The 27,017-nt window shown below is 41.6% G+C and overlaps 1 protein-coding gene across 2 annotated transcripts in view; it reads right to left on the reverse strand.

Moving 5' to 3' along the window:
• The window catches only part of LOC135452699 (neural-cadherin-like), a 59,724-nt gene that overhangs the window by 3,606 nt on the left and 29,101 nt on the right, over positions 1-27,017 (reverse strand). For both annotated transcript variants that reach the window (XM_064723058.1, XM_064723057.1), the window contains exons 11-32: positions 26,687-26,859; positions 25,518-25,685; positions 25,076-25,325; positions 24,851-24,978; positions 23,803-23,989; positions 22,928-23,071; positions 21,557-21,840; positions 19,430-21,044; positions 18,279-18,372; positions 16,928-17,112; positions 16,485-16,714; positions 13,336-13,607; positions 12,339-12,553; positions 11,212-11,339; positions 10,557-10,684; positions 9,133-9,256; positions 8,391-8,571; positions 7,358-7,524; positions 6,377-6,641; positions 4,583-4,763; positions 3,390-3,634; positions 1,758-1,912 (exon numbers count right to left, since the gene is read on the reverse strand). In XM_064723058.1, coding sequence (XP_064579128.1) covers positions 1,758-1,912; positions 3,390-3,634; positions 4,583-4,763; positions 6,377-6,641; positions 7,358-7,524; positions 8,391-8,571; positions 9,133-9,256; positions 10,557-10,684; positions 11,212-11,339; positions 12,339-12,553; positions 13,336-13,607; positions 16,485-16,714; positions 16,928-17,112; positions 18,279-18,372; positions 19,430-21,044; positions 21,557-21,840; positions 22,928-23,071; positions 23,803-23,989; positions 24,851-24,978; positions 25,076-25,325; positions 25,518-25,685; positions 26,687-26,859 — 5,519 coding nt within the window. The remainder of the gene's footprint in view (positions 1-1,757; positions 1,913-3,389; positions 3,635-4,582; positions 4,764-6,376; positions 6,642-7,357; positions 7,525-8,390; positions 8,572-9,132; positions 9,257-10,556; positions 10,685-11,211; positions 11,340-12,338; positions 12,554-13,335; positions 13,608-16,484; positions 16,715-16,927; positions 17,113-18,278; positions 18,373-19,429; positions 21,045-21,556; positions 21,841-22,927; positions 23,072-23,802; positions 23,990-24,850; positions 24,979-25,075; positions 25,326-25,517; positions 25,686-26,686; positions 26,860-27,017) is intronic.

Raw genomic sequence — 27,017 nt, forward strand, 5'->3', positions numbered from 1 at the left:
GGATACCAGGAGAATCCGTGACATGGAGCAACTTTGCATCGTGCACAAGTGGGAGTTGTTCCAATACAGACTTGAGGATCCTCCCCTCACTGAACTGGGTGATAATAAAAGCATCCTTCACTGCTACTAATTGTTCATTAAAATGACACATTTCTTCTGATAAAAAACCCTTCTTGGCTGGCCATCCACAAACTCAGCTCAAGCCCTGCCCCTGGGTCCAGAGCTGGTTTTTAACATCTGGTGGTCAGCTGTGTTCAGTCTGTAATCAACAATGCACTGACCTCCTGCAATTTTTATGAGCTCCTAATTTCTCTGGGGGAAAACTTTATTTATTTCAGATGCAGAAACTCCTTCATATGACAACCCCTTGTCCTCATAGCCCTACCATCCACAAACATTACAAAAATGAAACTTATCCAAGCAGGATCCTTTTGTTGAAGTAACATTAGAACACAACTAAGGTGGTGTAATTCTAGGTATTTGGGGGCTAGTTTGTTTGGGTTTTTTAAATCTAGACAAACAACTAGGTTTTACCATAAAAAGTTTCAGCTGCAGTCCCAGCAACTGTTAAATCTGAATAATTTAGGAAGAGTACACAGAACCCAGAGAGGCTTCACTCCAAGCACTGTTTCTTCAGGCAGAGTAATAACCTCAGATGGAGATCATCAAGTCACTAATTTGGTTCCAATGCTTAAAATAAGAAGTGCATTTTAAGAACTCTCCAAAAGTAATTAAACATGTCATACAGTAACTGTAGATTTCCTCAAAGAGACCTTCTGGGTGTAAAATTGCAAAATACTGCAGAGGAAGTTAATCTGATTAAGGAAAACAGGCTTTAGAGCTGTCTATGTTATCACATGGGAAATGTCTGTGTTTATTACGTTCCCACTAATTCACCAGGAAAATAAGGATACTCTGCAAGTGAGAATATTTTTAAATCACTGGCTTTGTTTGGCTTTCACACTGGTACCATGACTATTATTACCTCTGCAGAGTCACACCACCCCCTGAATCCATGAAATGATCAGTTGGCAATGACATTTCCTACCTTTTATAAATATAGAACTCATCTATAGGTCAATAAATAATCTATTAAGAGTACTTGTTTATAATATTCACCGTTTTCCTTCCAAGCTCTGCCTCTCACTGACACATGAAAACCTCAGAACAGCCAGCGGGAGTGTTAATAATACCTGCTTTGGGCATAATCTGCTCTGCTCTAAGCATAAACAGCTTGTGTTCAGTGGTGTATTTATCTCAAAACACAAAAATGCAGAGAGGTACTTCCGCAACCACCACATGCTCCAGGGCCTCAGAGGAGCCAATTCAGCACCTCCCCTTCCCAGCAAGGGAGGTGTGAACACCTGCTGTTGGGAGCAGGGTCTGGAAAAGCCTGGCCATGAGCAACACTCACACCAGGCTCTTCCAAGCCCTTGGAGCTCCAGCAGGAATGAGCCCTGAGAACTTCCGTGTCTCCTGAGCCCCAAAAACCAAACCCAGCAGCTGTTCCCTGCTGCTAAACTCACCCTACAGGCTCCTATCAACATGCACTCAGGGTCATTGGCTCTAAAACAAATTAAAAATAGATAGGCACTTATCTCTGCTTAGGAAACATGCACCCTCATCCAAATAATTCATTTGCCACTTGCAGGGCTGAATCAGCAGAACGAAGACTGAGGGCAGAGCACAAAATGCATTCTCCTTAGCATGGTGAGACACCAGTGCCCTCTTAATTGTAACATAACAGTGATCCTTACTTCATCTTGCTCCCCACCCCCTTCTTCGTTGTAGTTGAGGATGTTTTCCCTGATGTCCTCCAGATCCTCGGGGTGAGCAGATCCGGGGTAAACGCCTCCGTGCAGAGCCTTGCGCGTCCTCCAGTGAGCGCAGAGGAAGGCGGCGCTGAGCAGGGCTGTGGGACACAGGAGCAGAGCACAGGTGATGCAGGCACCAGAACCCCCGTGCACAGCAGGGCCTTCCCACCAAATTCCTGGGCTTTGCACTGTCCAGTGTGGTGAACATCAAACACAGAAGAAGAAAAGCCTTTTAAGAACATTTTGCAACACCCTTTAAAGCCCAACTCGAAGTTGGTTAAAGACCCAAGTGGTGTCTCTGACCTGTCTCTGTCCTGTGTGGAGTTGAACTCTGTCACAGAACATGCATTACAGAGGGGGACAAAGAAGAAATAATATGTTGACAGTAACAGACAATTACACACAAACGAAACACAAGAAGACACAAGACAGAAGAGGAAATTACTTTTAGATGTTTTTACTAGAAAACAAGAATCAGGCACATTTTGCCTTAGCATTCATTAATTTAAACATTTTTCTTAAATGCTGAAGTGCATTTACACAACTGACAAGCTTCAACATCAGATACTGAACATTCTGTAAATAGAAACTTGTGTATCACTGTGCTACCAACTCTATAAAAATCAATAAAAGCTCAGAGTAAGACCTCAAAGCATTGAGTACCATAAATTAGCAGTGCAGTGAACTAAAGAAACTAGAATCTCTTACAAAATATCTACATGGCAGCAGTTCTGTGCAGCAGCATCTAAAAGACCTTGGGACTGAAACTGGGGTACACAGAGATCATGCCCTGCTCTCCTGTAATATAGAGATTTATTATTAACCTCAGCTATCTGGGATTCCAAGAGCTGCAATACCACTTAGCTTCCCACAAATTTACTGCTCATGTTTGCATAGCAAACATAGTATCTCGCAGAGCTGGGGAAAACTATGGTATTTCCATACTCTTACTGCAACTTCTGAACAAAACTGCCTCAATGCTAACAGCCCGGAGAAAAATCCTCTGTCTTTACTCAGGCAAACTTCATAACATTTGAATAAACAGTACTCCAAGATGTGATCCTTTCTCACTAGTAACATCCTGCTGGTTTTCCTCTTTAGATCAAATACCTAAGCCTGGACATGGCTGAAGAAAACAAAACCAGCTGTTTAGGAGCTGGGACACAACTGGCAAGATGCAAAGTTTGCTCCTTCCTTACCAGTGTATTCCTATCAGACAAGAAGTTTCTCCTAGACTGAAAAATCTGTTTCATACTCAGCAGTATTTTAAACAATGCTTATCTGACAGCAATTTCCACTCTTGCTGTTCAATTATGCATCTGAACAGTTCCTCAGCAATGACGTGAAAATGTGAAGAAAACAAAACTGCAGAGCCCTTCCACAGCTCACAAATGTTGATTCACTTAGCGATGGATGCACAGAGGGATGAGAAATCAGTGATGGGATGAGGGCAAAGGAGCAAAGGCAGAGTTGGGTCTCCCTGGGGATTTTCAGCAGGAGATGAAGCAATGCCGCTCAGGACAGGTGGACACGTGCCTCACCACAGGTAGTACAGGACGTAGTTGCCGTAGCTACCTAGGAGTGCCAGGAAGCAGACGCAGATGGCGAAGAGGGAGGTGAAGCTGAGGCCGGTGTCCTTGTGGAAGATGGCCAGCGTGACCTCGCAGTGGCGCCCGCTGTAGCCGTCGGGGCAGTGGCACTGGAAGGTGCTGGGGGACAGGGACACGCAGGTGCCGTCGTTGCAGGGCCGCTCGGCGCACGCCGTGTACACGCACTGCCGGCCCGAGGCGTTCTCCAGGATCATGTGGCCTGCAGGGCAGCTACACACACCGGGGCACAATGGCAGAATGGTTATTGTGAGAGGGAACGGCCGTGACAGGCAGCACTGAGGGTTTAAAATACACTTTTTGCACAGTTTCTGAAGCAGCCTCTGGGAGTGAGTTGTGTGAAATCATGACAGGTCATAGCCTGTCCTGAGGGAGCTTTAGCATGAGCTCCACAACTTCAGACCCTTATATCAGGGCTTTCAGAACTCAGGTATTTCCACTGCTTTCTGAAAGATTATCCTTGTGACAGCCAGCTGATTATCCTTGTGACTTGCCACTCTGCAGTTCTGGCAAGGCAGGACAAGCTGTGCTATGTTCTTTGAGTCTCCAGAGTTAGAGAACTCCATTTGTGTGGACAGTGGCAGTCAGAAAAGTGTGCAAACATTAAGGTGAATGTAAGTAAAGTGTTCATTTGCACACCACAGGAATTAGCGTTGTCCTGACCCCAGGCACAAGCACAGGAATCTGAGCTCAATAGTGTGGTGTTCCCAAAGCAGCTGGAGGAGCCTGGGAGGGAACAGAGGCAGCAGCCTGGGGCAGTACAAGAAATCAGACCCTGACAAGAGAAAGCATTGACACTGCACAGCAAACAAGCTTCACAGCACAGCCAGGGAGCTGTGCCACTCCAGCTCACACACCCTGCTGTCCTGGTTCCAGGGTTTACAAGCATTCTGGATTTGCTGCTGCTCTTTAAATGTTTTCCATTAGACAGGCAGCTGAATTTGCTCCACAATCCCTGGAAGCAGGCTGATTACATCAGCTGTGCTGGTGTCTCTAAGGACACAGTATCCTGCTCGCTGTGCAGGTGTCCAGCCTTGTGTGCCATTGTGGCTCCAGGGATTTGATGAGATTACCAGTGCCAGCCTTCAAGCTGCACACTTCAACATCCACCCATTCCCACCTCATTCTGAAGGGTTTTGTGCTTCTATTTCCACCAATTACCTGCATTCATGCATCATCCACAAATCAATACAAATAAATTCTTGGTTGCAAGGGTTATTCCTACAGGCCTCCGAAGAACAGCCTTCTTTGATGCCTTGGGCACTCAGTACTGACACTAGCTCCTTCCCATGAGTGTCCAGAGGGATTCTGTAGTTGTTAAATCTGACATCCTTCATACATCCTACAGCAAGGCACAAAGAGACAGTTTTAAAAGATATTCAGCAGGCTGTAAGAACCATTTGAAGCAGCTGTAAGATTTGGCAGTTTATGCTTAACAAAGGACACAGGCTATCCAAGTTTAAATCCAGGACTGAATTCACTTAAACTCTCATAGCACTGTCCTTCATTTTTGGACTGAATGTGCTGAAGTTTTAGATCAAGATTCCCAGTGTTTTCCATGAGAACCAAGTGCTGCTGCAGGTCTGTGCTGGTTTTGGCTGGGACAGGCTAATTCTCTTTGCAGGGGCTGGTGTGGGGCTGTGTTTGGGTCTGTGCTGAACACAGGGTTGACAAATAATGGTGAGAGAGTCTTCAGTCAGGGATAGAAAATTTGTTCTGAAGATGTGTGACATTCACTTTGTATGCACGAGATGCCTCAGCATGAAAACACACACTTTGATTAATTAAGTACATTTTATGACTTTGAAGTCCTTAAAGTTTCAGCTACTTAACAGCAACATTAATAATCCTAATTAAAATGATCTTCCTGCAACAATTTGGCTTCTTTATTTACTTCAAAACAAACACTATTACTCCCATAAATAAAAAATTCAAAATATGCTCCCTAATTCGTATCATAAACTTTATTTATTGGTATACTTCTAGTAAAGCAACAGAAAACAATCTTTTTCTAAATAATTTGTGATACATTTAAGTTGTAAATTATTACTCTATTTAATTTCTCTCCAGGCACTTTTGTATTACTCATTGAAGTACTTTCGTGTGGTGAAAAGATGACCAGCTTGCTTTGAATGGATTTACTAGGACCTGGTTAAAGAGGTGAAGGGCATGGGAGAGAGGTGACCTATAGACACCAGGCAGGTTTAACCAGCAGTGATGTGTGTTCCTTGGCAATAAAAGCTGATTTGATTTACTTACACTGTGGGTTTAAACAAAGGCCAAACTTCCAGCTGAGCTCAGAGCAAAGAGCTGCCATGGATATCCCAAATTTCCACCTCTTTATATTTCTCCTTTGTGGAATTACTCAGTTTCCAGGCCAGAAACTGATTTGCTTTTAATACACACTGTGACCTTATCCACTCAGTTGCTAAAAATTCAGATTTTTAGCTCTAATTCAATAAACTATTTCTAATTTTAGTTAATACTTTGACTGAGTGTAAAATCTAGTAATAGCAAGGTGATAAACCAGGGTTTGGTGGGTGTTATGCAATGCACATATAAGATGCAAAAATTCCTTTTAGCATAGGAACAGATGTGTTTGGGAGGGAAGGAGAGCTGGCAAATGGACCAGACAGAAACATGCACTGAAGCAGCTCTGCCTATCCAAGGCAGGGAGCCATGCACAGTCTGTCTGGGAGAAGCTTCCAGATCTCCAGGTACCAACTCTGCAGCCAAGGCAAGAGGTGACCATCATTGTTCCAGGTCCAGTAGCCAGGTGTATTTGCAGGCAATTCCCTGCTGCACCTTCTGGTCAGAACAGCTTATGCATCCCTGTTGCAAAGTGTCATGCAGGAAATCTGTGTACTTTGCCTCTACATAAACAAGAAAGTTTCCTGCACTATTTTTTTATTTTTACAGGTCCGTATTATGAACAGTGAGATTGAGAATTCCTACCTTGAAAACTCCTGTTTTGACTGAATGGGTAGGTGTTTCCAAGGACCAAGCTGCTGGGGTCAATGACAATCTCTTTGTATATTCCTGCTGCTTTAGTAATCTCTCTCTTGCCACCTCCTTCATAAAGGCGAAGAGTAAATTCATTTTCATTTCTCTCCAGTGTGACGTGATGCCATTCACCATTATCAATGTGGTAGGAGGGAAGGCTTACAGAATAGTTTCCATCACCCAGATTGTATGAGACCACTAAGAGTCCCTGAACAACCTTGTGGATAATTCACAAATAGCAAGAAAGAAAAGAAAAGTCATTGCCTGGCATTTTGTATTGACCTGTAACTTCAATCTTAAAGCATTTGCTTAAATTTAGGGTATGTTTAGGGTATATTACATTTAGGTGTAATTTAGAAATACTGCAGGTGCTACTGAATTAGGCAAGCTAAATGTGGTAGCAATATACTCACAGTAGTATCTAAGTCACCTTAGGAGTAATTTTACCCTGATCTCTCTTGCACAAATTTGTGGGGTTCTTCTAATAGTTGAGAGTCTGGTGTATCACAGCTACAGTGACAGCTCAAACCAACACGGCTGAAGAGGTGACTTGTTCAGTGATGTGTATAAAATGAGAAGGTTGTCACTCTGAGAGCCTGACATCATTAGAACTGCCACAGGCACCTTACTTGGCAGAGTCTGAACTATGCAGAAGTGGTCACATGGTTCACAAGGACAGCAGGTACACACCCCTTTCATCCTATTCTGTACAGAACCTGTATCAGTGTGGGCATCAAAAGCCAATGGGATACCCCAGCTGAGTGGTCAGTATCTCGAGTAAAGGATCAGATGTGTCTATCCATAAAACCCATCCCAGACTGTGGTGCTCAGCATAAGGCTTTGTCCTGTTTCCACCTGTTGAGCGAGTGTGTCTCTGAGCTGTGTGTGGCTCTGGTGCCCCTGTCACTGTCACTGTGTGGGTGGTGGCCTCACCTGCAGGGTGATGTGCTCGTCCCTGGCGCGGGACAGCACGGAGGCGATGACGCCGTCGCGCTGCCGCGTGCGCACCAGGGCCTGCAGCAGCGTCCTGCGCGCCGGCACGCTGACGGGCAGCTGGTAGCGGATGTGGCTGCCCGCCTCAAACCTGTACTCCTGGGCCACTGCAAGGGAGAGAAACCTTTAAACCAGCTCCTGGGGAGAGGGAAACACTGCTATTGCCCTAATGTCATAATGAGAGTTGAAAGAAAAAGGAAACAATTGCAGTGCACAGCGTGGATCTGTGAGACATTTGTCCTTTGGGACACACTCCTGTATTTATTTCCACAGCTTCTCCAGTCACTCTCACACTTCATTTTCCTCTGTAAAGAGATGTTCTCCCACCCAACTAGATCCTGATAATGCTCCTCCTTACAATGCTCACATGGAGTAACAGCAGGGAAGCAGCACCTCTGACCAAGAGAAGAGCCTGCAGATCAAGTACCACCATCAAATTTCACAACCTGCAATTTTATAATTGTCTTTCTGCAGCAACTTTGGCTCTATGGGAGCTAAAAATTCTACTATTCCCAAAGCATAGATCCTTAAGCCAGCAGAGTCTCTTCCTGACACCAAAGGAGCAGTGATTTCTAATTCCAGTTGCATGGTTCTTATTCTGCACAGAAAATGGTACTGGCACACTCATATTTTTTAGGTTATTAGATATTTCTGAAAGTGTAAACAGATGCAAATCAAACAACTGTAGCAAAATAAAATACCTTTTCACAATTTTTTTGTCATGCAGCCATGTCATTATACAGTCATTGCACAAACACCCTCAGGTTTAAAGAAATGATCCTGTACTGAGAAAGCAATTTCTCAAAGGGAATTAGAAAAGAAATTGTCAACAATCACAGGCAACTACACTGCAACATGGCTTTACAGCATGTAATGTAAAGCCACCTCAACAATCATTACCTGCAAATATTTGAAGTTTCCTGTACTGTAAGATGCAGCAGCCTACAGTAATGAAAGAGAAAAGCAGGTTCACCTTTATCACAGCGATAGCCGTGGTAGCCTGGCAAGCAGTGACACGCAAAGGAGCCCCAGTCCCCAAGGCACCTGCCATGGGCACCACAGGAGGAAGATCCCATGGTCTCACAGCTCCCATCCGTCAGGGAGCAGCCAGGGAAGCTGTTCAGGGACTCTGCAGGAGACTGAAGGTCGTATACCTTCAAGAGACAATTCATGACACAAAATTATTATTTGAGAAACATATTTCATTTTTAAACAGAAATAGCTGCACCACTTCACTGTGTGCTCCTCATCTGCATTGCTTAAGTTGCTAAGTTTGCTTTTTGACATTCAGACTTCAGCTGATTTTATCAGGAACATATTTTGCCTTTGAATAAACTCAACTGACTATGAAAACAAAAAATCCCTAATACTTCCTAACAAAGCAGACAGCTGGCATGAATATACCATTATACAATTGCCATTCAGAGGTTCCCTGAATTCACAAAGAAGCTTGGAAAACAGCTGCATGAAACAGGGCATAAACAAACACACAGTTCCTGCCTCACTAATACATCTCCTTCTATTGAGAAATAACTTTTCAAGGTACTTATTCTAATTATCACAGAAAAACCCAGAATTTTCTTGTATTTTACACTGATGCATGTGGGCATTGAATACATTGATGGAAGCAGAAGTTCCATGTGTAATATGTATCTCCCAAAAGTTGAATAAAGAAGTTTTCTTCTCTGCTAAAGCAAACGTTACTCTGCTCTCACCTGAGTATCCAAGATGAAATTGCGCAAGCAACCAGAAAAATGTTTGTGTAGCAGTTGTGGGTAGGAGTATGGGATGGACTCCTTCACACCACCCAGCTGGAGAACATGGTTCACATTCAAATACCTTTAAAAATCATATCAATAATGAAAATAGATGTGCATCTACCTTCAAACATAGGCAGATAAATAAATAAATACATGGCTTTTTCAAATAACAAAGGCTTTATAACATAACTAGAATGCAACTACTTTATCTTCTCTCTCTGAAATAAAGCCCTTTAAAATAAAGGGTATTTTTTAAATATGACAGTGAAACCTGCTGGAAGTTTAACTGTGGGACACTATTACATTTTGGCTATGTTTGCATTCAAGCTGTGATATTCTAGACACCATATTCTCCTTGAAGTGCTCTATGTGTACACAGGCATCCTATGCTGTAGGAATACTACAGCAAAGGCTGTTCTGTGTAGGACAAAACTCAGAAATCTAAAAATTGGATCCATGTGGTCTAAAAGGCATGGTAAACATGTCCAAGCTCTGCACTGTCTCCCAATCATTTCTCCAAGCCAAACAACTCCATGCATTTTAGTCCACATACTTTCTTTTTCCCAGAGTTATCAAGTCATTTCTTTTGTTTCCATTTATCCTTATATTTCTCCCTTTCTTTGCGCTCCTTTCATGACCAGGAGAGCTCCATGCAGCTGTGGACAAGGCTTAATCCCAATGCTCATCAGAATCCTTGCTTGGACCAACTATTCCACAGCTGAAGTGAAATCTTTGTTAGTACAAAGGTTTCCCTAGAAGATAACCTGAATATGCCTCACTGTAACTTTAGGCCCTGTACAGAAGAGATTGTCTAAATCCTCTTTGTACCATTCTTTTATACACACTGAGACTTATCATATCTCTCCTTAGTTCTCCCTTCTTTCTGTTAACTGACCTCAATTCCTTCATTCTTGATTCTTACTCTCAGGGTGAGCTGATCAGTCATTGCTCTTCTCTAGACTGTACCCCCCTGCTCCTTGTCCACCCTGCACTGTGGAGCACCAAATGCACCCAGGACTCTGATGTCAACTGGCCTAAATTTGTGAAGTTTTGAAGAGCAGGCTCACAGTGAGTTGACAAACAAAGAGAAATCCTGTGGGTGGAGGGTGGTGCACAGGACCCACAAAAGCTCCAGTAATAGCCACAGAGTTTTGGGGCTATCAGTTTACTAATGCAGTTTACTGCAACACTACTCAGTGGAAGACTGGTTCCTTAAAATTTGTGTAGTTCTTTGAGGTCCAGGCTTGGTGTAGAAGGCCTGAGAAAAGATGAAATGCTTTTTATGCTCCTAGCCATCAATAACTTGCCTTCAGTCTAGCAGGTCAAATGTTCCCAGGCCTTAGAACCAAGTGCCTGCCAGGGAAGCTGCAGGAATGTACCTTGCTGTCCGTGGAACAGAGCCCAGGACTTCACAGTCCGTGCGATCCTCGGTGGAGAGCCAGCGGCCAACGCCTTCGATCTCGGAGAGCACGGCGGCGCTGCAGCGATCCAGGGTGAACCTGACAGCCTGCACAACACACACTGAGCTGGCCCTGCTGCACCCAGCCTCAGCCTCTGCTTCCTGCCACTGTCAGCCAAAAAGGGCTGGGCTGTTCCCTGTTCTGTTCATCTTGCAATAACTAGTAGAGCCAAAATGGAACCATTTAGCAAAGCAGGAACTTCTCAACTTTATTTGTGCTTCTGAGTATTTCAGCCACTTACACAAGACCTGTAACTGTATTTGCAAGTAAATAAATATCTGCTTTTTGTTCATAAGTAATGGATTCCAGTGGCCACATTCTACACGTGCTGCAGCAGAGCTTAGAAAAGGTAAAGATACAGAATATGGATTACAACATCAGTGGATGTGAATTCACAATGAGGCTGTCCCAAAATTTCTATTACTCATCAAACCTACACGAGCAGTTAGGACAATACCTATTGTCTGTTCTTTATTGAAAGTCTGTTCTTTCTACCCTCCTGTATCTGCACAGGGAAATATTTTTAGAAATATTAATATCCTGATGTGAAAAAAAAAAATTTCCAATAACTGACCTGACCATTAGTTCTGACTTCCAGTCGATGCCACTTCTTGTCTGCTACATTCAGATGACTTGGAAACTGCAGCACCACAGAACCTGAGCCATGGCTCATCTTCAGCACAGGAACACCACTAGAGAGTTCTAATACAACATGAACAAGCAATTACATTCAGCTACAAAACGTCACTTTTGGTATCTCAGCAGTTAGTGACTGTACTGATTTACTGGTTATTGCTAGTCACATACATACACTACAGAAATAACTAGAATTATACCCTATGTCTTCTGTTAAGCAGAAGTACTCATTCAGTATATTGTTTACTTATACACTTCAGATTATTCCACTTCTCTGTCAAAACACCAAAACTAATTCCTGAGAAGCAATCTGCAATTTTATGATGCTCTAAAACAATTAATATATGCAGGTTTCTTCTTTCCCATCTTCTACTCAAATTTACAAGTAACTGCAAAGCAAGGCAAAAAAAAAAGGGGGGGGTAAATTATTAACTATTCAACCACATTACCTTTCAATTAATCAGGAGAATATAAAATGCCAGGCATACTGTTCATCTTGTGTGTTAATTCACAAAAAATAAGCAGCAGTAACATTTTAAATATGTGTCAACATAAAGCATTGAGTTCTACTTGTAGATGAATCTTCCCACAGTAGCAGGTGGGGCTGGATTCAACCCTCACATCGTTGCCAGTTTAAAAAATCTGCAAAATTGCTCCAAGACCAAAGGGAGTTTAAGTGGATTTCTTTTCTCACCAAACTAGATAAGAATGACATGCAACTAAGACTGCACTATTCGTGTAATACCTATCTTCAAAGCACCTAAATTCCTTTACAGCACTACAGGTTTCTAGGCAGGTTATTTTTTTTACATATATATCAATCTGTTTTGCTTTCCCCTTCATTTCTACAACTCTGTGATGAGCCCAAAGCCAGAGGTGCAGGCTACAAAAATAGACATCAAAGGAGAAAGACTTGTTAGGAAATGCTTCAAAATATTTTTACACCACAAAATAAATTACCTCATTAAGTGGAAAGACAGAATCCATAGTCTAATTGTTAAACTGGTCACAAACAATCCATTCCCAAAAGACATTTAATTTTCCCACATCCTTTTGCAGAAGTACCTATTGCAATGAAGTTTTCTGTGCTCCCAGGTTCTGGATTTGATAAAGGGCCACTATATAGTAAAAGTCCATCTGGAACCACAGTAATAAACTCTAGAGAGAGTGAGCTTTCAAAACAAGGTCTGATGGGACGAAACCATGCATAACCATTTCCATGGAAACTGTGCTTCGTCTGCTGGCAGTCTGGTCCATGAAAGGAAGCAGGACAAAGACATCTGAAAGGCCAAAAACAAAAATAGTCAAAATTCCCCCATGTTCAGCTTTTTTTTGGTTCAGCAAATGCAGAACTTAAATCACAGTTAAAAAATCAGCAAAACAAAGATTTTAGCGGAATATTAGGTTTGTTTGGCAATTATTAAAATGCTCTAAGAGTACAAAGTATTTTTGTTCCTTATACTAACTCCCTCAAACAAAAAGTATTTTTGAGGCCAAGTTTTTGAGAACAACAAACTTTTTTTCCTAAATAACACAGAACACCAAACATCAATTTATTACAGAGTAACCTTGGGGAGGTTAATTCCTAGCTGGAATTCGTTTCACTAAGGGAATATTGCTGCATGCCAGGTGATGCTATAATAAATCAAGTTTACAATCTAATGCGTTTTAGGCTCCTTATTACCCATTGTTTGAACTATATGTCACTCCTACATACCTGCTGTTGCCATTGATACTCACTTTTATTATTACTCTGCTGGAAAAGAGAAAAAAAACAGGGCATACATGCCTTCATGCTGAATTAGGTGCTCTTAACAAATGACAAGTGTTAATTATGTGTTCCCCAGGGTCTTCTTTGTTCCTCATGCACTTTGTGGGACCACAGCCCCATCGGGGCCATCATGAAGCCCCTGTTGCTGTTAGGTTTTTACACCCCAATGCATGTGTGGGGTTTTTCTGCTTCTTCCTCAGTCAGAAGTACATTTATGGTTATTTGAGGCAGGTACCACTCAACACCTTACAAGCAGAGGGCAGAAATGATGTGCAGAGCAGGCTGGCTCACCTGTAGCCATTCAGAGTGTCGACACAAAGGCCCCCGTTGAGGCAGGGGCTGCGGGGGTAGGAGGCGCAGGGCTGGTGCAGGCGCTCGCGGGCCGAGCAGGAGCACAGCCCGTGGCTGGAGGTGCTCAGGGACACCAAGGAAACGCTCCCCGTGTCCAGCACTGTGGGGATGTCACTCACACTCAGGTGGTTTGTACAGCCCTCGCTGCAGTTGGCACTCCTGCACTCGTCAACGTCGATCTGGGAAATGTTCAGTTGCAGAGCTGACTGCATCTGGGAGAAAAGACAGCACCACTGTTATCCTAATGAAGGCTTTTACCTCAATTCTGAAAAATCGGAGCCACCAGAGACTTAATGCAGTGTTAAGTTTCTTGAGCATTACTTAGTAACATCCCTGATTATGTAAGCAAGAAAAATAATTTGAAAAATTCAGGAAACATTTCATTAAAAAATTACAGCAGTGGCATTTCCTAAAACCTTGATCACTGAGTTGATTAAGTGTGAACATGTACTGGTCTAACAACATTATTTCCAAGACCATTATTAGACATTATTAGACCATCTGTACTGGTCTAATAACATTATTTCCAAAGCTCTGAGAGCAGTGAAACTCCACCTTCTGAGCTGCAGCATCTGCATCACACCTCTCTGCACTTCAACAGCAACAGGAGTGTTTCAGCTCAAGCCAGGATAAATCCTTCCTCAGCAGTAACACTCAGATATTATTCCTTACATTCTCTCACTCAAAAGGATACAGACACAGCAAACAGCTGAGCTGCTTTCAATAATCATGTCCACAGACAGCAACCTGACAAGACAACTGTGTAGCAACTTGGATTTAGTCTAATGATTTGTGTCCCATAAATTTACATTTCATATCAAGCTGTCTGCAACAAAACACAGTTCAGCATACTGGATACTGTATTCTATGCTACATTCATCTTTGTTGGTTCACTGTTTTTATTGTTAATTTGGCTTGCACCTGAAAGGCCAAGTATCAAATATAAAGAGCCTCAGTGCAACCACAGGTCTGGAAATGGAGGAATAGTGACTCTGAGAGCACAACTTCCACTCCAAATGGAGCAAGGAAGCACTGGCAGGGAGGGAGGGAAGGGAGCTCACAGTGTGAGGCCAGAACAGAACTGCCATTACTCCTGGCTTTTTGTCCTTCAGCCTGCACCCCTAAATTATCACAGTTTGTTCCTTCCACTTATTTGGGAATTTTGCACAGGTGTCTGTTATAAAGCTTCAGAATTTCATCTGTATTTGATGATTCAAATACACTGAAATGTGTACCCAAAACCTGAGTTTGGGTTAGTGAGGCAAAAGACCTCACTGCTCTCACAGTGGTACACAAATGAACAAGGTATAAAAATGTAAAACTAACAATACTAGAGCTTTATGCATTTAATATTGAGGGGTTTTTCCCAAAGAGTAAAACATATGACAAATACCTTAAAAATAAGCTTTGAAAAGATCAAAACAAATACATAAATACTCAAGTGCTTCTATTTTTTTCTCATTTGTGTAGACATCTCAGTTCGCCAGTGTAAGAACTTTGATCTTTATAATGCTTTGTCTCTATATTCCCAAATATCATAACAAGTATTGATGCCCTGCCCCAAAGGCACAGAGTATACTTTGTAATGAAATGATGCATCCTGTCAATGCAGGTCTGTGTCTGCTGCCCACATTTATCACCATCACTGGAGAGTCTGTAATGCACATTTAGACATCCATGTAATACTGTTATTAAAAAACTGTATAAAAACAACCTTGGCTCCTTTAAAGTATTAGGATGGATTATATTTTTGCTAAATAAAAATTGCTGTTGTAAAACTATACCCCCAGGAGGTAATGCAAACATATTATTTATGTAGAAATTCAATGAATAATTCCAGTGCTAATTACTTATTTTCTATATTTATAGTTATACACATAGAAAAACTACTGGAGGAATTCTCCAGCTATGATTGGTTTTCTGTAAACTATTGGTGATTACTCACTAGAACTATTCATTAAATATTGAAAGGTGGTATATAATTAACAAAAACATATTTTTTCATTAAAATACGTGAAGCAATCCCCTTGTTACCACTTTGATGAATTCAGGTGTCATGTATTATGGCAGATAATATTTGAAATCTATAGGATTTTCTATCTTATTGTAGCAGTAATTCAATAAATATGCAAAAGAAGCAGTCATTACCCTTCATGAATACTCTCTGTCTCTGGCATTCCCTATTTGGTCACTCTGAAGGCTCTCATAATCCACAGAGCCATTCAAGATACACCAAGGAGAAGGCAGGTACTAAGTTAAGACAGCCCTGTTTGGTTCCCAGACTCAGGCAGACCCCACCATACTCACACAAATGGAAAGCGCTGATTTCTGTTTGGAAAAATCATCCATATGATGTACCATGTATTAAACCCAAAATGGCCAGGGAAAGTGAAAAGCTGAACAGTGTCACTTTGCCTTTGTGCAGGGCTACAGAAAAATCCAGCCATGGCCAAGACAGACTGTGTCTGTAACTGAGTCAGAGAGCAGGACAGCTGGGGAACACCAAGAAGGGGAGGAAAACATCTTCCATCCAAAAATATTTTCCTTGACAACAGTAAAAGAAGTTGGGGGATGGTGTCACTTTGTATTTGAAGCTGTCCTTTGGTGAGATAAATGAACCACAGGATTGGTTGTCTCCATCTCCACTTACCTGTTGCAACTGTTCCCTAAGGCACACATTCCTTCCAGCAGGACTTTTCCTCTGAAGTGTCACCTCTTTGTACTGCAGAATTTCTGTTAGGGTGACATCAAGCCTCCACCTTAAGTGTCTAAGCACAAGGTGATGTGGGTATTTGGGGATGACACAATGGAACACTGACTGGAGAAAATACACTATCTGCCCCATGGCAGCACTGCAGCCCCATTATTTGCAGCTCTCCAGTGACTATTCATTGAACCAGGAGTTAGTACAACCACACCATGGTATGTACGGCACAAAAAAGGGAGAAATCCTGAATTAAACACTTGTTTTTGTCCTGAGTGAAGCAATAAAACCCTTATCTGTAGATGCAGTGTAGTTTTCCACTGAGGTTTGGGATGTACTCCCTGCAATCTCAGTGTTTGGCCGAGTTGCACAGGTGAGAACCAACCTCAGTTTTGAACGCTGCCATCTCCGCATGCAGCTTCTCAGGTGTGTAATAGGCCGAGCCAGCACGGACTGCAAACCTCACATCTGTCTGTGGTCCATCCCTGCCCATCACACTGAACACAATCACATCACTCAGCTTGGCAGGTAACAGCTTTGCAAGGAACTCCTTGAACTCGCCATGTCTCGTTTTGCCATGTTCATCTCTCCTTATGAACTCCTCTGCTGTGACACCTGGTCAGGGGATTCAAAAATAGACAAACCTGAACACCTGGGAGCTCATGGGTTAATTTCTCAATTTATTTCTTATTTAACAATATGGAAACATACCAGAAAGTAGCCTACAGTGAAAAGCAAATCAAGTATTGATGTAATAATGCCTATACCACATAAACATTCAGTTAGAGAAGCAGCTGATCTAAACCCTCACCAGCAGATAAAACCAACCTGAGAAACGCACAGTGGCTGAGTTTTGTATGGCCTCATTTTCCAGGTCTCTGACATGGATTTGTACTGTAGATATAACATCAGGGCAAATTCCATCAGAAACTCTAACTCTTAAGTTGTATATTCCCTGAGGAGTGTTATCCACCATCAGCAAAGACCCAGTCCTCTGATTTAATCTGAAAGATCTAGACAGAAACCTTCAATTAGGAAATCTTAACAAATCAAAGTTGAGGTTTCATTTTATTGATTAACACCATTCAGAAGGCCTTAAATGTTACTGTGAAGGTTATAGGTCCAAAACTTATGGGAATTAGCCAACAACCTCAGAAAGGCACCTCAGCCACCTTAACTGAGAAAAGACAATCTGCAGATCTTATAAAGAGATGTTCCTGCCACTCAGCCTTTCCCAGATTTGAACAAAAGCAATGTGCAGTTGAGCCAGGTGGTTCAGCACAGCCATCATGAACAAGCCTCTGAGGTCAGTAATAGGGGTAAAAACAAACCCTCACTGATCATTCCAGGTTCTCACATCTCTATCTGGAACAGGGTAAGTCTGTATAAAATCTCTCACAGCATCTTCATTGGACACCTCAAAGGGCCAGAAATCAGCAATTATGGAAATATTCCATGACCATTATTATGGAACAGTGACCTCTTAGCATGGAAACAGGCCCAGGGACTGCTGATGGACAGAAAGTCTTTAATTCTGGGCTGCATAAAGCTTTAAACTTTTAGTCATAGCACAGACTAAAATTCACTTCACATCCATTTTTTCCCTTTCAGATAGCATACAGTTATGCCATAAACCATATCACTTTATATGAACAAATAATATCTAAGTAGGAATTAAGGGTCCAATTCAACATTTCAATTAACAGAAAAAAACCTCCACTAATCTGAGTCATGGTTTTCACATGCAATTGTAAATTTAGCCATCAAAGGAGAGCACCAAATTCCCTTCCACTTTTGATGAAATTACTCCATTCTTTGCTTTTAAATTCAGGATTTGTATTCCAACAACCCTAACATCTGAAAGCAAGCATTAGGACTCTGTCTATTTTTAAATTGGAGCTTACAGAACATGCATTTTAAAGTAAATTAACTATGACATCTGACTAAAAATCAACATCATGGTGTGATCCTGCATTGTCTTGGAAAAAATATTTAATGCAAAAATTTCTCAACACCTAGTAACTCAAATGAAAAAGAAAAAGAGCATTCGAAAGGTACATCCCTTAATACACTCAATAACCCTGGCTTTATGCACATCCTGAACACAGAGAAATACATGGTGAGAAAATAATTACAGAAGCATAAATATTACTCATTTTGACAGAAATACAATCCTCACTTGAGCAGTTTTCCTTCAGAGAGAAATGTTTTATTGTCCCAGTCATCCTGATCTGGTGCAAACACTTCCCCAAGCACTGTTGTTGACCATTTTCCTGTTGAGATAAATTATAATAAATCTGCATTTAATTTTTGCTTTTCAGTGTACTTTATATTCTGTGACATTCATTACTGCATTTATTATTTTCAGACTCCTGCTCGATTTAGTGATGGTTATGATCCAAGATTCTTAAAACAATGCATAGCCTGTCATATGATTTCTGCCAGTTCTGGCAATGTGAGCACACTGGAGATGCCACATGAAAGAAGAAAAGCTGGAAACAGCACAAAACAGCACTAGAATCATACATAAATACAACTCTCTAAAAAACTCTCAGACAAAAGCAAAATTAAAAATCACCACATCAGGAGTTAATTCCAAATGTTTCGTGCTACTCTCTTATTTTGAAGAGCACACAAGTGGAACCCAGCAAAAGAGGGAGAGCACCTTATGGGGTACAGCTGGGAGAGAAGGACATGATTGGGAAAAGGAAAAGGGCAGGAAGACACCAAGCTGGGCCAGGTCTTGGTGATTTTTCCAGGCCCTTGGAGGCTGGCACAGAAGTGGAATTTACAACTATATTTTCTAAAACAGCAAGAGGAACAAATCCAGGGAAAGAGACTTTTGAAATCCATAATCCATGTTCAGCAACATGGGAGATTTTTAAGGTTCAAATCTGGAGCCTAGCCAACCTGGATGCTTCATTCTCTCATTTCTACAGTAAGATCTGGTCACATCTTTTTTGTAATTTAGGCATACTAAACTCAGAAAATGTAACTGCAAAATACCTTTTGGAGGTGAACACTCACTAATGGAAAATAGATCTTATGGGTTTATAAAAACACTGCTTTTACTGGAAGTTCAATATATACCTGTTTGCAGCTAACAGTTCTTTGGTAGATAATCTTCTACACACTAAGGTCTAATTTTAACAAGTGGAGTAAGTGAAATATAGTTCATTTACTCCACCTTACTTAGTAGTTTACAGAACAGCAGCTGCAGTTTTGAAGTATGCAAACCATTAAAGAAACAAATTAACAGACTGCAAGAAAGAAATTAATGTAAAACTCCACTATTTCATGAATCTGATCTCACATCCAGCTAGCACTTACCTTTGTAGCTGTACACATAGACCTCCTTGTGGCCAGACTCATGGCAGTTGTCATTCTCATCACCAATTGTTATAGTCAGGGTGGTTGTGGAGCTCATGGCTGGAATCCCACTATCTGTTATAATTATTGGCAGGTGAAACACCTTCTGCTTTTCTCTGTCAAAGGATCTCAAAGCTGTTATAGTTGCTGTGTTATTTCTGTTGTCAGTAAGAGAAAAGTCCAAGGAATTCTGATATTCTGGTGGCAATGAAAAGGTAAAGGGGGGCCCGTTTTCCTCAGCATCTGGATCAAACGCATGAAGCAGCTTTGAGGTGTGGTTCATATGCACTACCTCAGGCTTCAGTGTGTTTTCCCAAACTACAGGCATGTATGGTGCTTCAAACCTTGGTCCATTGTCATTAATATCAAGCAAGTTAATTAACACTGTGACACTTCCAGTGCGGGCAGGCGTCCCCTGATCTGCAGCTTGGACAATCAAAGCGTATTTCTGAATGGCCTCTCGATCAAGTGCGCTTGCCACAACCACGTGACCAAACTGGTCAACCACAAACTGTCTCAAAGGGTCTGAGTCTGACTTTATAGAATAGATAATCTTCCCATTCAAATCAGAGTCCTTGTCTGTAGCCCTCACTGTGGTTACTGTAGTACCTACAGGCACATCTTCAAACACAGGGTTTGCCTGAATAAACTGAGAAGGGAAAGCTGGGCTGTGGTCATTTGAGTCTTCAACTTCAATCAGGCACACTGCAACACTGGAAAAATCCAGATCTTCCACAGTAACAGTAAGATTGAACTGTCTTTCACGGGCATTCTCAAAATCCAACTTTTTTTTCAGTCGAACAGTGCCACATTGCCATTCTTTGTCATTCTCAATATAGAACTTCTCATCTGGGTCTCCCCCAATGATACTGAACATTAACTCTGCATTTTCCCCAACATCTGCATCTGTAGCACACACCTGCAGGACTTCTGAGTCAATGGCACTGTTCTCAGGAATTGCTGCCTGCCACAGCTTCTTTGTGAATTTGGGGACATTATCATTGACATCTGCAACCCAGACCGTGGCAGTGCCAGTTCCTGTTAGCCCTCCCCCATCTCTTGCTTCAACAGTAAGGAAGTAACTTTCAGTCCTCTCCCTGTCTAGCAGTCCCCCTGCCACGTGGATGGTCCCAGTACTGGGATTGATGTTAAACATGTCAGTCCCAAACTCGTTCTTCACATTCTCAGTTATCCTGTAGGTCAGGACAGCGTTCACACCAACGTTTGGGTCATCACGATCCACTGCAGCCATCTCCATGACCAAGGTGTCTGCAGGAGAGTTTTCAAAGACATTCCCATTGCAGTCATCAGGCATGCACGAGAACGTGGGTGCATTGTCATTTATATCCCACACGGTGATGATCACATCTGCAAAGCCTGTGAGTCCTCCTCCACCTTCATCAGTGGCCAGCACAATGAACCTCCACAGCGCTCTCTCTTCCCGGTCCAGCCTCTTGTGGGAGTAAATGCTGCCTGTTTTCTCATCTATTGTGAAAATGTCACCTGCACCATAACCATGCAAGGAATATCTCAAATCTCCTCCATCAACACCACTATCAGGATCACTGGCCATAACCTGCAATAGTTTTGAAAAACAAAAAAAAACAAACATAGAAAGTGTGAAATATGCAGTGACTGCATCACATCCATATGCTGCTCCAGTCTAAAGGAGTTCAAGCAAAAACATATGACTTGGTAATAACATGTGCATGCCAGGAAATAGCAAATCCAGGGACAATTCAGGGCAGGGAAATATGCATTTTTAACAATGTTAACAATTTTAGTACTAAAATAATATTATATTCTTCATATTCATATATGAATTTAAATATTACATTCTGATAGCTACTTTAAGTTGTCCATTATTTGCTTTTCAGGATTAACAAACGATCCATCCTGTTTACCCCACTTACTAGTCCCGTATTTTTTTTTCCACAAAAGTCCATTTCTTCTCTTCAATGACAAAAAAACTTAGTCAAAAGGAACTTCATTAATATCTATGTGCTGAGTTATTTTTAACATAATTGTACCACAGTAATCTGTGCTCTTTCATTGAAATATTATAATCTGTGGAACTGCATACACTACCTGAAGTACAAAGACTGGCAGCGAATCCAGCTCCTCAATTATACTTCCATAGTATTCATTGATAGAAAAAACTGGAGCCTCATCATTCTTATTCATGATGTTGATGATGATAACTGCATAATCCTCCCATTTCCCATCAGAGGCCAACAAGTGAATCTCATACATTTTTGTTTCTTCATAGTCCAGTGGCTGGGCAATGACAATGGCTCCTGTTTCTGGATCTACATCCAGCACCCCTCCTGTGTTTCCAGCTGTGATCTGATACCGTAGTTTAGCATTTGTTCCTGTCAAGTACCAACAGCATCAGAAAACACACATTTCTTGAAGTAGGCTGATGGTGAGATGAAGTACAAATCACACAATAATTGATTAGTGGTATTATTTTTATTTTATCATTTTTGTGGTCTTTTAAAACGTGCAGCTATGTCAGATTACTAAGCAGCATTTTCAGTTCTGGTGTGTCCAACTGTAGTTTGTCTCTATAAAATGTGTCTATGCAATGAAGTAATAATTCTGTTTTGACTTTATTTAGAGGGCAGAAATGAAGTGCCATACATCCATCACATCAGGTCCCCTGTCCTAGAGCAGATTTACAGGCAGCCTAAGTCCCAAACTAAAAGTTCCTTGAGTAGGAAATCCTTCTGCAGCACATCTTCACCACATTTGCCTCAGCCTCCTACAGAGTGGGAGGAATCCAATGCAGTCAGGATTTCCTTGCATTTCACAAACACACAGAGAACAGTCCTTGGGACTTGTGCAACAACAAAAAAATAGCAGTGATTCACCATATAGGGAAGCTGAATTAGCAGTGCTCCAGGGTCAAAAGATGGAAGCATTTACTGATCCCTTTCCCTTTTATGAGCACTGGTTATGTACTTTTACATGATTAGTGGCTGAATTTCTGGCTGATTTGTGGATAAAACAGTGTAGCTAAAATTCATCATATGCATTTAGGAAGTCTGGATTAAAATAAAACAAACAAAGCAAACACAAACTATACTGTCCACCATTGAGGAAGCAAATGAATCTCACTGAAATGAAGTCTGACTTATTGTAGCTAACCAGGACATTTTTATTGGCACTTATTTGTAAGAAAATTATCTGATCTATAAAAAATTTGTATCTGTGGGCACAGAAATTATCTCCTATCATCTCACATTAGTGCATGTCTCCTGAAATAAGAGATTGTGCCTCACAGCTCACAGCTATGAACTAATGTTCATGCCTGAGCAGTGCACACTTAAAGAAGTTTTAAAATCTGGGGACAGAAGGACATTTCCTTTTCTCACACCACCAACTATACCTCGGAGTGCTGAGAAGAATGAAACTGATTCATATTTTGGAGAGCTGTGGGGGATTGCCGTGCTTTACCTTCATCCTCATCGCTGGCAGTGACGGTGAGGATGGTGGAGCCCACATCCTGGTCCTCGTCCACGCTCAGCTCGTAGACGCTCTGCGCGAACACGGGCTGGTTGTCGTTGACGTCGCTGACGGACACGCGCACGTACGCCGTGTCTGCAGGGACAAGAGCCACACACTCAGCCCAGCTGTGCCACTGCTGTCACCTGCAATCCCTTCACCTTCAATGGGACAAATGTGCAGGCAATGCAGACACAAACCCTTAGGGCTGTGGGCTGCCTATATACCAACAGTACTCAAAAGCACTTGGGTATCAAATAAATGTCACATCCAATTTGTTCAAACACATACTACATGAATAATCGAGTCATTGATGCCTAATATGACAGTTGTACAGTGTTTAGTCATAATTTTTTTGTCCTGAAGCCACAAAATTTTAACTTTTTATTTAAGCAGAGCGATCAGTGAAAAAAGGATTTTCTATCTTGCATATTCCTGTTCCATAATTACTTTTAACTGAGTACCATACATATGCAGTGCTTTGAGAAACACTTGCCCTGCGCAAAGATTTGCATCCTATAGATAATGGCACATCTTTGCCAGCTAGAAAACACTCTCTAAACTCTAAATATGAAGGTCTGTAGGTTTTTTTTTTTTTATTTCAGAACAAAAATCTTGCTTGATCATCATGCAAAGCTTATCTTCCAGCTCTAACACAACTGTTGCACAGCTAAACAGTAAAAAAGCCACCACGAAATGAGAACAGGCACTCTTCCACAAGACATGAAAAAAAAAAGGAAATTACCATTTAATCTTGTATTCCAGAGCTTCTGTTTTCAGACACAATCCAAGTAATATCACACTTACCACAGCCATCTGTCCCTTACCAGAGTTTGGCTTCCCATGCTTTCCAGGTCGAGCTGACTCAGAGCCATCCACTGACTTGACTTCCAGGAGGTAGGAGCCCTTCTCCTCTCTGTCAAACACTGAGGTGGTGTAAATGGAGCCTGTCTGGGGGTCCAAGCGAAAACAGGTGTAGTCTCTGCCACTGTCATGTAACAGGGAGTAAGTTATCTACAGGATTGAAAAGAAGTTGTTAATCGATACTTTCCTGTTGATGAATAGGTCACAACTAGAATAGCACTTAAAGAGAGGAAGAACTGTCCCATGTCCAAGTACTTGATCAGGCCAAGGAAACTGGGTAAAACTGCAGCTTCAGCAATCTGGTCTAAAGCCAATTAACTTCCTTGACTGCTGATCTGTAAAGGAAAATAATTTGTCTAATCAGCTCCTGATTTCACTAGCACATGTTTGTACAGTGCTTTTGCTGCAGCACTCAAACTCAGCTAAAGATCCCAAGTAGTTCTACAATATCCACAGGTGAGCTGCATTTGAACCTGCTCAGGATCACAGACCCTGTTCTACCCTCTATTATCTGCATGGTTTTGTGACTTGACTCCAGTTTGCAGTCTTGTTCTAAGGATGTATCTATTTTCAATTTGTTTATTCACCAAGGAATACATCCTCTTTGGGTGTTAACTTGCCATATTTTGTAAGGATTCAGTTTGTAGTACTGCCAATGATTTCCAACTCACAGAAGCTTTTAACACAGCTTTTCTTCCATCCATTTATCCAATCTCATTGTAGGTCTATGTAGAACTTTCCACACAAAGGAATTCTACAGCAAGCATTTCAACTAAGCTACAGGCTGTGTAAATATTTCCTCTTTGTTTTCTGCCTCACACCTACTAGTTTTAGTTGCATTTTTCACCTGGCAACACAGAGAAGCATGTAATTATCTACTTTATTTCACTCTACATTTCCCTATTAGTCATCCCTTTTCTAGGCTGAAGATTTCCAGACTATTTAGCCATTGCTCCTGCAGAAGTCATTCCACAGCTTTGCTCAGGGGAGAGGAAGGTGCCACTTTCTTACCTCCCCATGCTGACCAAGGTCGAGGTCTGTGGCAGACACCTGAGTGACAAACGTCCCCACCTCAGCTCCCTCTGTTACTGAGGCCTCATAAATGGATGAAGTGAAGAATGGGACATTGTCATTGACATCTAGAACATCAAAAAGAGCACACAGAGAGAAAACTATAAAACTTTAAAGGCAAACAGTGCAGGATTATACTGTGGCACCACTGAGCAGCTCACCCACCTGTGACATTGACATGGACCGTGGTGAATGCTGCCAGAGGAACTGCAGCCACATTCTGAGCTCGCACCCGCAGCTGGAAGCTCTTTGTTGTTTCATAATCCAGGGGCTCAGCTACCAGGATGGAAGCAGAGCCATCGTGTCTGTTTGGGGTCAGGTAGAAACGCACGGGCATGTTGGTCTCTGGGACAAGCCCCTCTTCCAGGCTGTAAGTGACACGGGGATCTCCAAGGGGAGAAGTTGCTTTGATTGTCTGCACAGTTCAAAAAGTGTGGGTAATCAACCCTTCTGCAAGTACTGCAACTTTTCTAAAAGCTTTTGTTTTCATTCTCCCAGATATTCAGCTAGAGAACACAAAACTCTTATAAAAGCTCACTATTTAAGCAAATAAACAATGTTCAGTTACTCTGCAGCCTGAGAGCTACAGACAGACAAACAACCTTACCAAAATTGAGGCATCCCGTGTCGTGTTCTCTGGAATAACAACTTCATAGCTGTCTCTTTCCCACTGTGGAGGCTGGTTTTTTGCACTGGTTACAGTTACAGCAAGTTCAACTTTACTGCTCCTGTTGCCTCCATCTGTAGCAGTAATCTCTCGAATTATAGATGACTTCTGAACAGTAAAAAAGGTTTTATTACAGAAGGTTTTGAGCAGGCCTCCGAAATAAATTAATACACACAATTAAAGGTACACTTAAAAATAATCTTCACAGAAGAAAAAGATCTGAAGATGAACTCAAAATATGAACTAGGTGTAAATTTGATGAAAAATTCTATCTACGTTACTTAAGAGGATTGGAAGATTTTGCTGTATGTCTCAATAAACCTAAGCAAATGTGACACAAAATTTAAAACCAAACAAAACCAAAAAATCTCCTTTTGAAGGACCTGTTGCAAACTGTTAAGCTTGCCTATTAACAGTTCCTGTTATTAGGTCTGTAGGGTTCTTAGATTCATTAAAGAAAATATATTAAAAGGATACACCTTCACCAGAATTTTGTGCGTCAGTTATTTCGAAGTTCAATTTCAGTATTAAAAGTATTTATTTAAAGACTGATATCTACAACAATAGTTCAATTTCAAAACAAATTACTTTAAAACCTGAAAATATCAAACTGCTTGTGTCAGTATTTAGAAGTAGCTGAAACTGATCAGTTTTAGATAACTACATGAATGATGCTTTCACCTTCCTGAGGGACAGCTATGCTTAATGCACCACAACTGACATATGTCAAGTTGGGAATCTGTATCAGGACTAAAATGTCACACTTGTTCCCATTCAGGTTTGTGTCTAGACTTAATGCCTGTAAACACAACAAAGTGCTACACCTGGGTCCTTGCTCCTCTGCTTCTCAGCCCTCCAGCCCTTGGAATCAGCATGCCAGAGCCAGGGAAATGGGCAGAGCAAGTCTCAGAGGCAGTGCTGGGGCTGCTGCTTCCCAGCTGAAAGCAAGCCTTGCTCATATGCAATGAGCAGCTAAAAGCCTTAGGCTCATGTTTAATTTAAATAGATGTATTGATCCTTTAACCTGAGGGGTAACCCAAACTCATGACCTCAGTCCCTCCTATGATTTATTGAAATATTCAGCTTAAAAAGGAAAGCAAGCACCACACCTGAGATATGGGCTGGTTCACAAACACCCAGCCTGTGGTAGGGTTAATCTGTAAATAATTTGGTTCATCACTTGCTATGGAATATGTGATGGCAGCATTTGAGCTGTAGTCATCATCACGGGCTGCAACACGCAGGAAGCTGGTCCCAACTCTTGTGTCCTCTCTAAGGAAATCTAAAGGAAGGGAAGGATATTTCAAATTGATCATCAATTTGCTAAACTACCATGGACATTTTAGTAAGTCATAAAGAAATAACTGCCATACATTATTACTCTAGTATAATTTTCTCTTCCTTGTAACAATAGCCACATACACTGAGTATTTTAAATGG

Source organism: Zonotrichia leucophrys, chromosome 11 (assembly GCF_028769735.1).
Source record: "Zonotrichia leucophrys gambelii isolate GWCS_2022_RI chromosome 11, RI_Zleu_2.0, whole genome shotgun sequence".
NCBI classification, from domain to species: Eukaryota; Metazoa; Chordata; class Aves; order Passeriformes; family Passerellidae; genus Zonotrichia; species Zonotrichia leucophrys.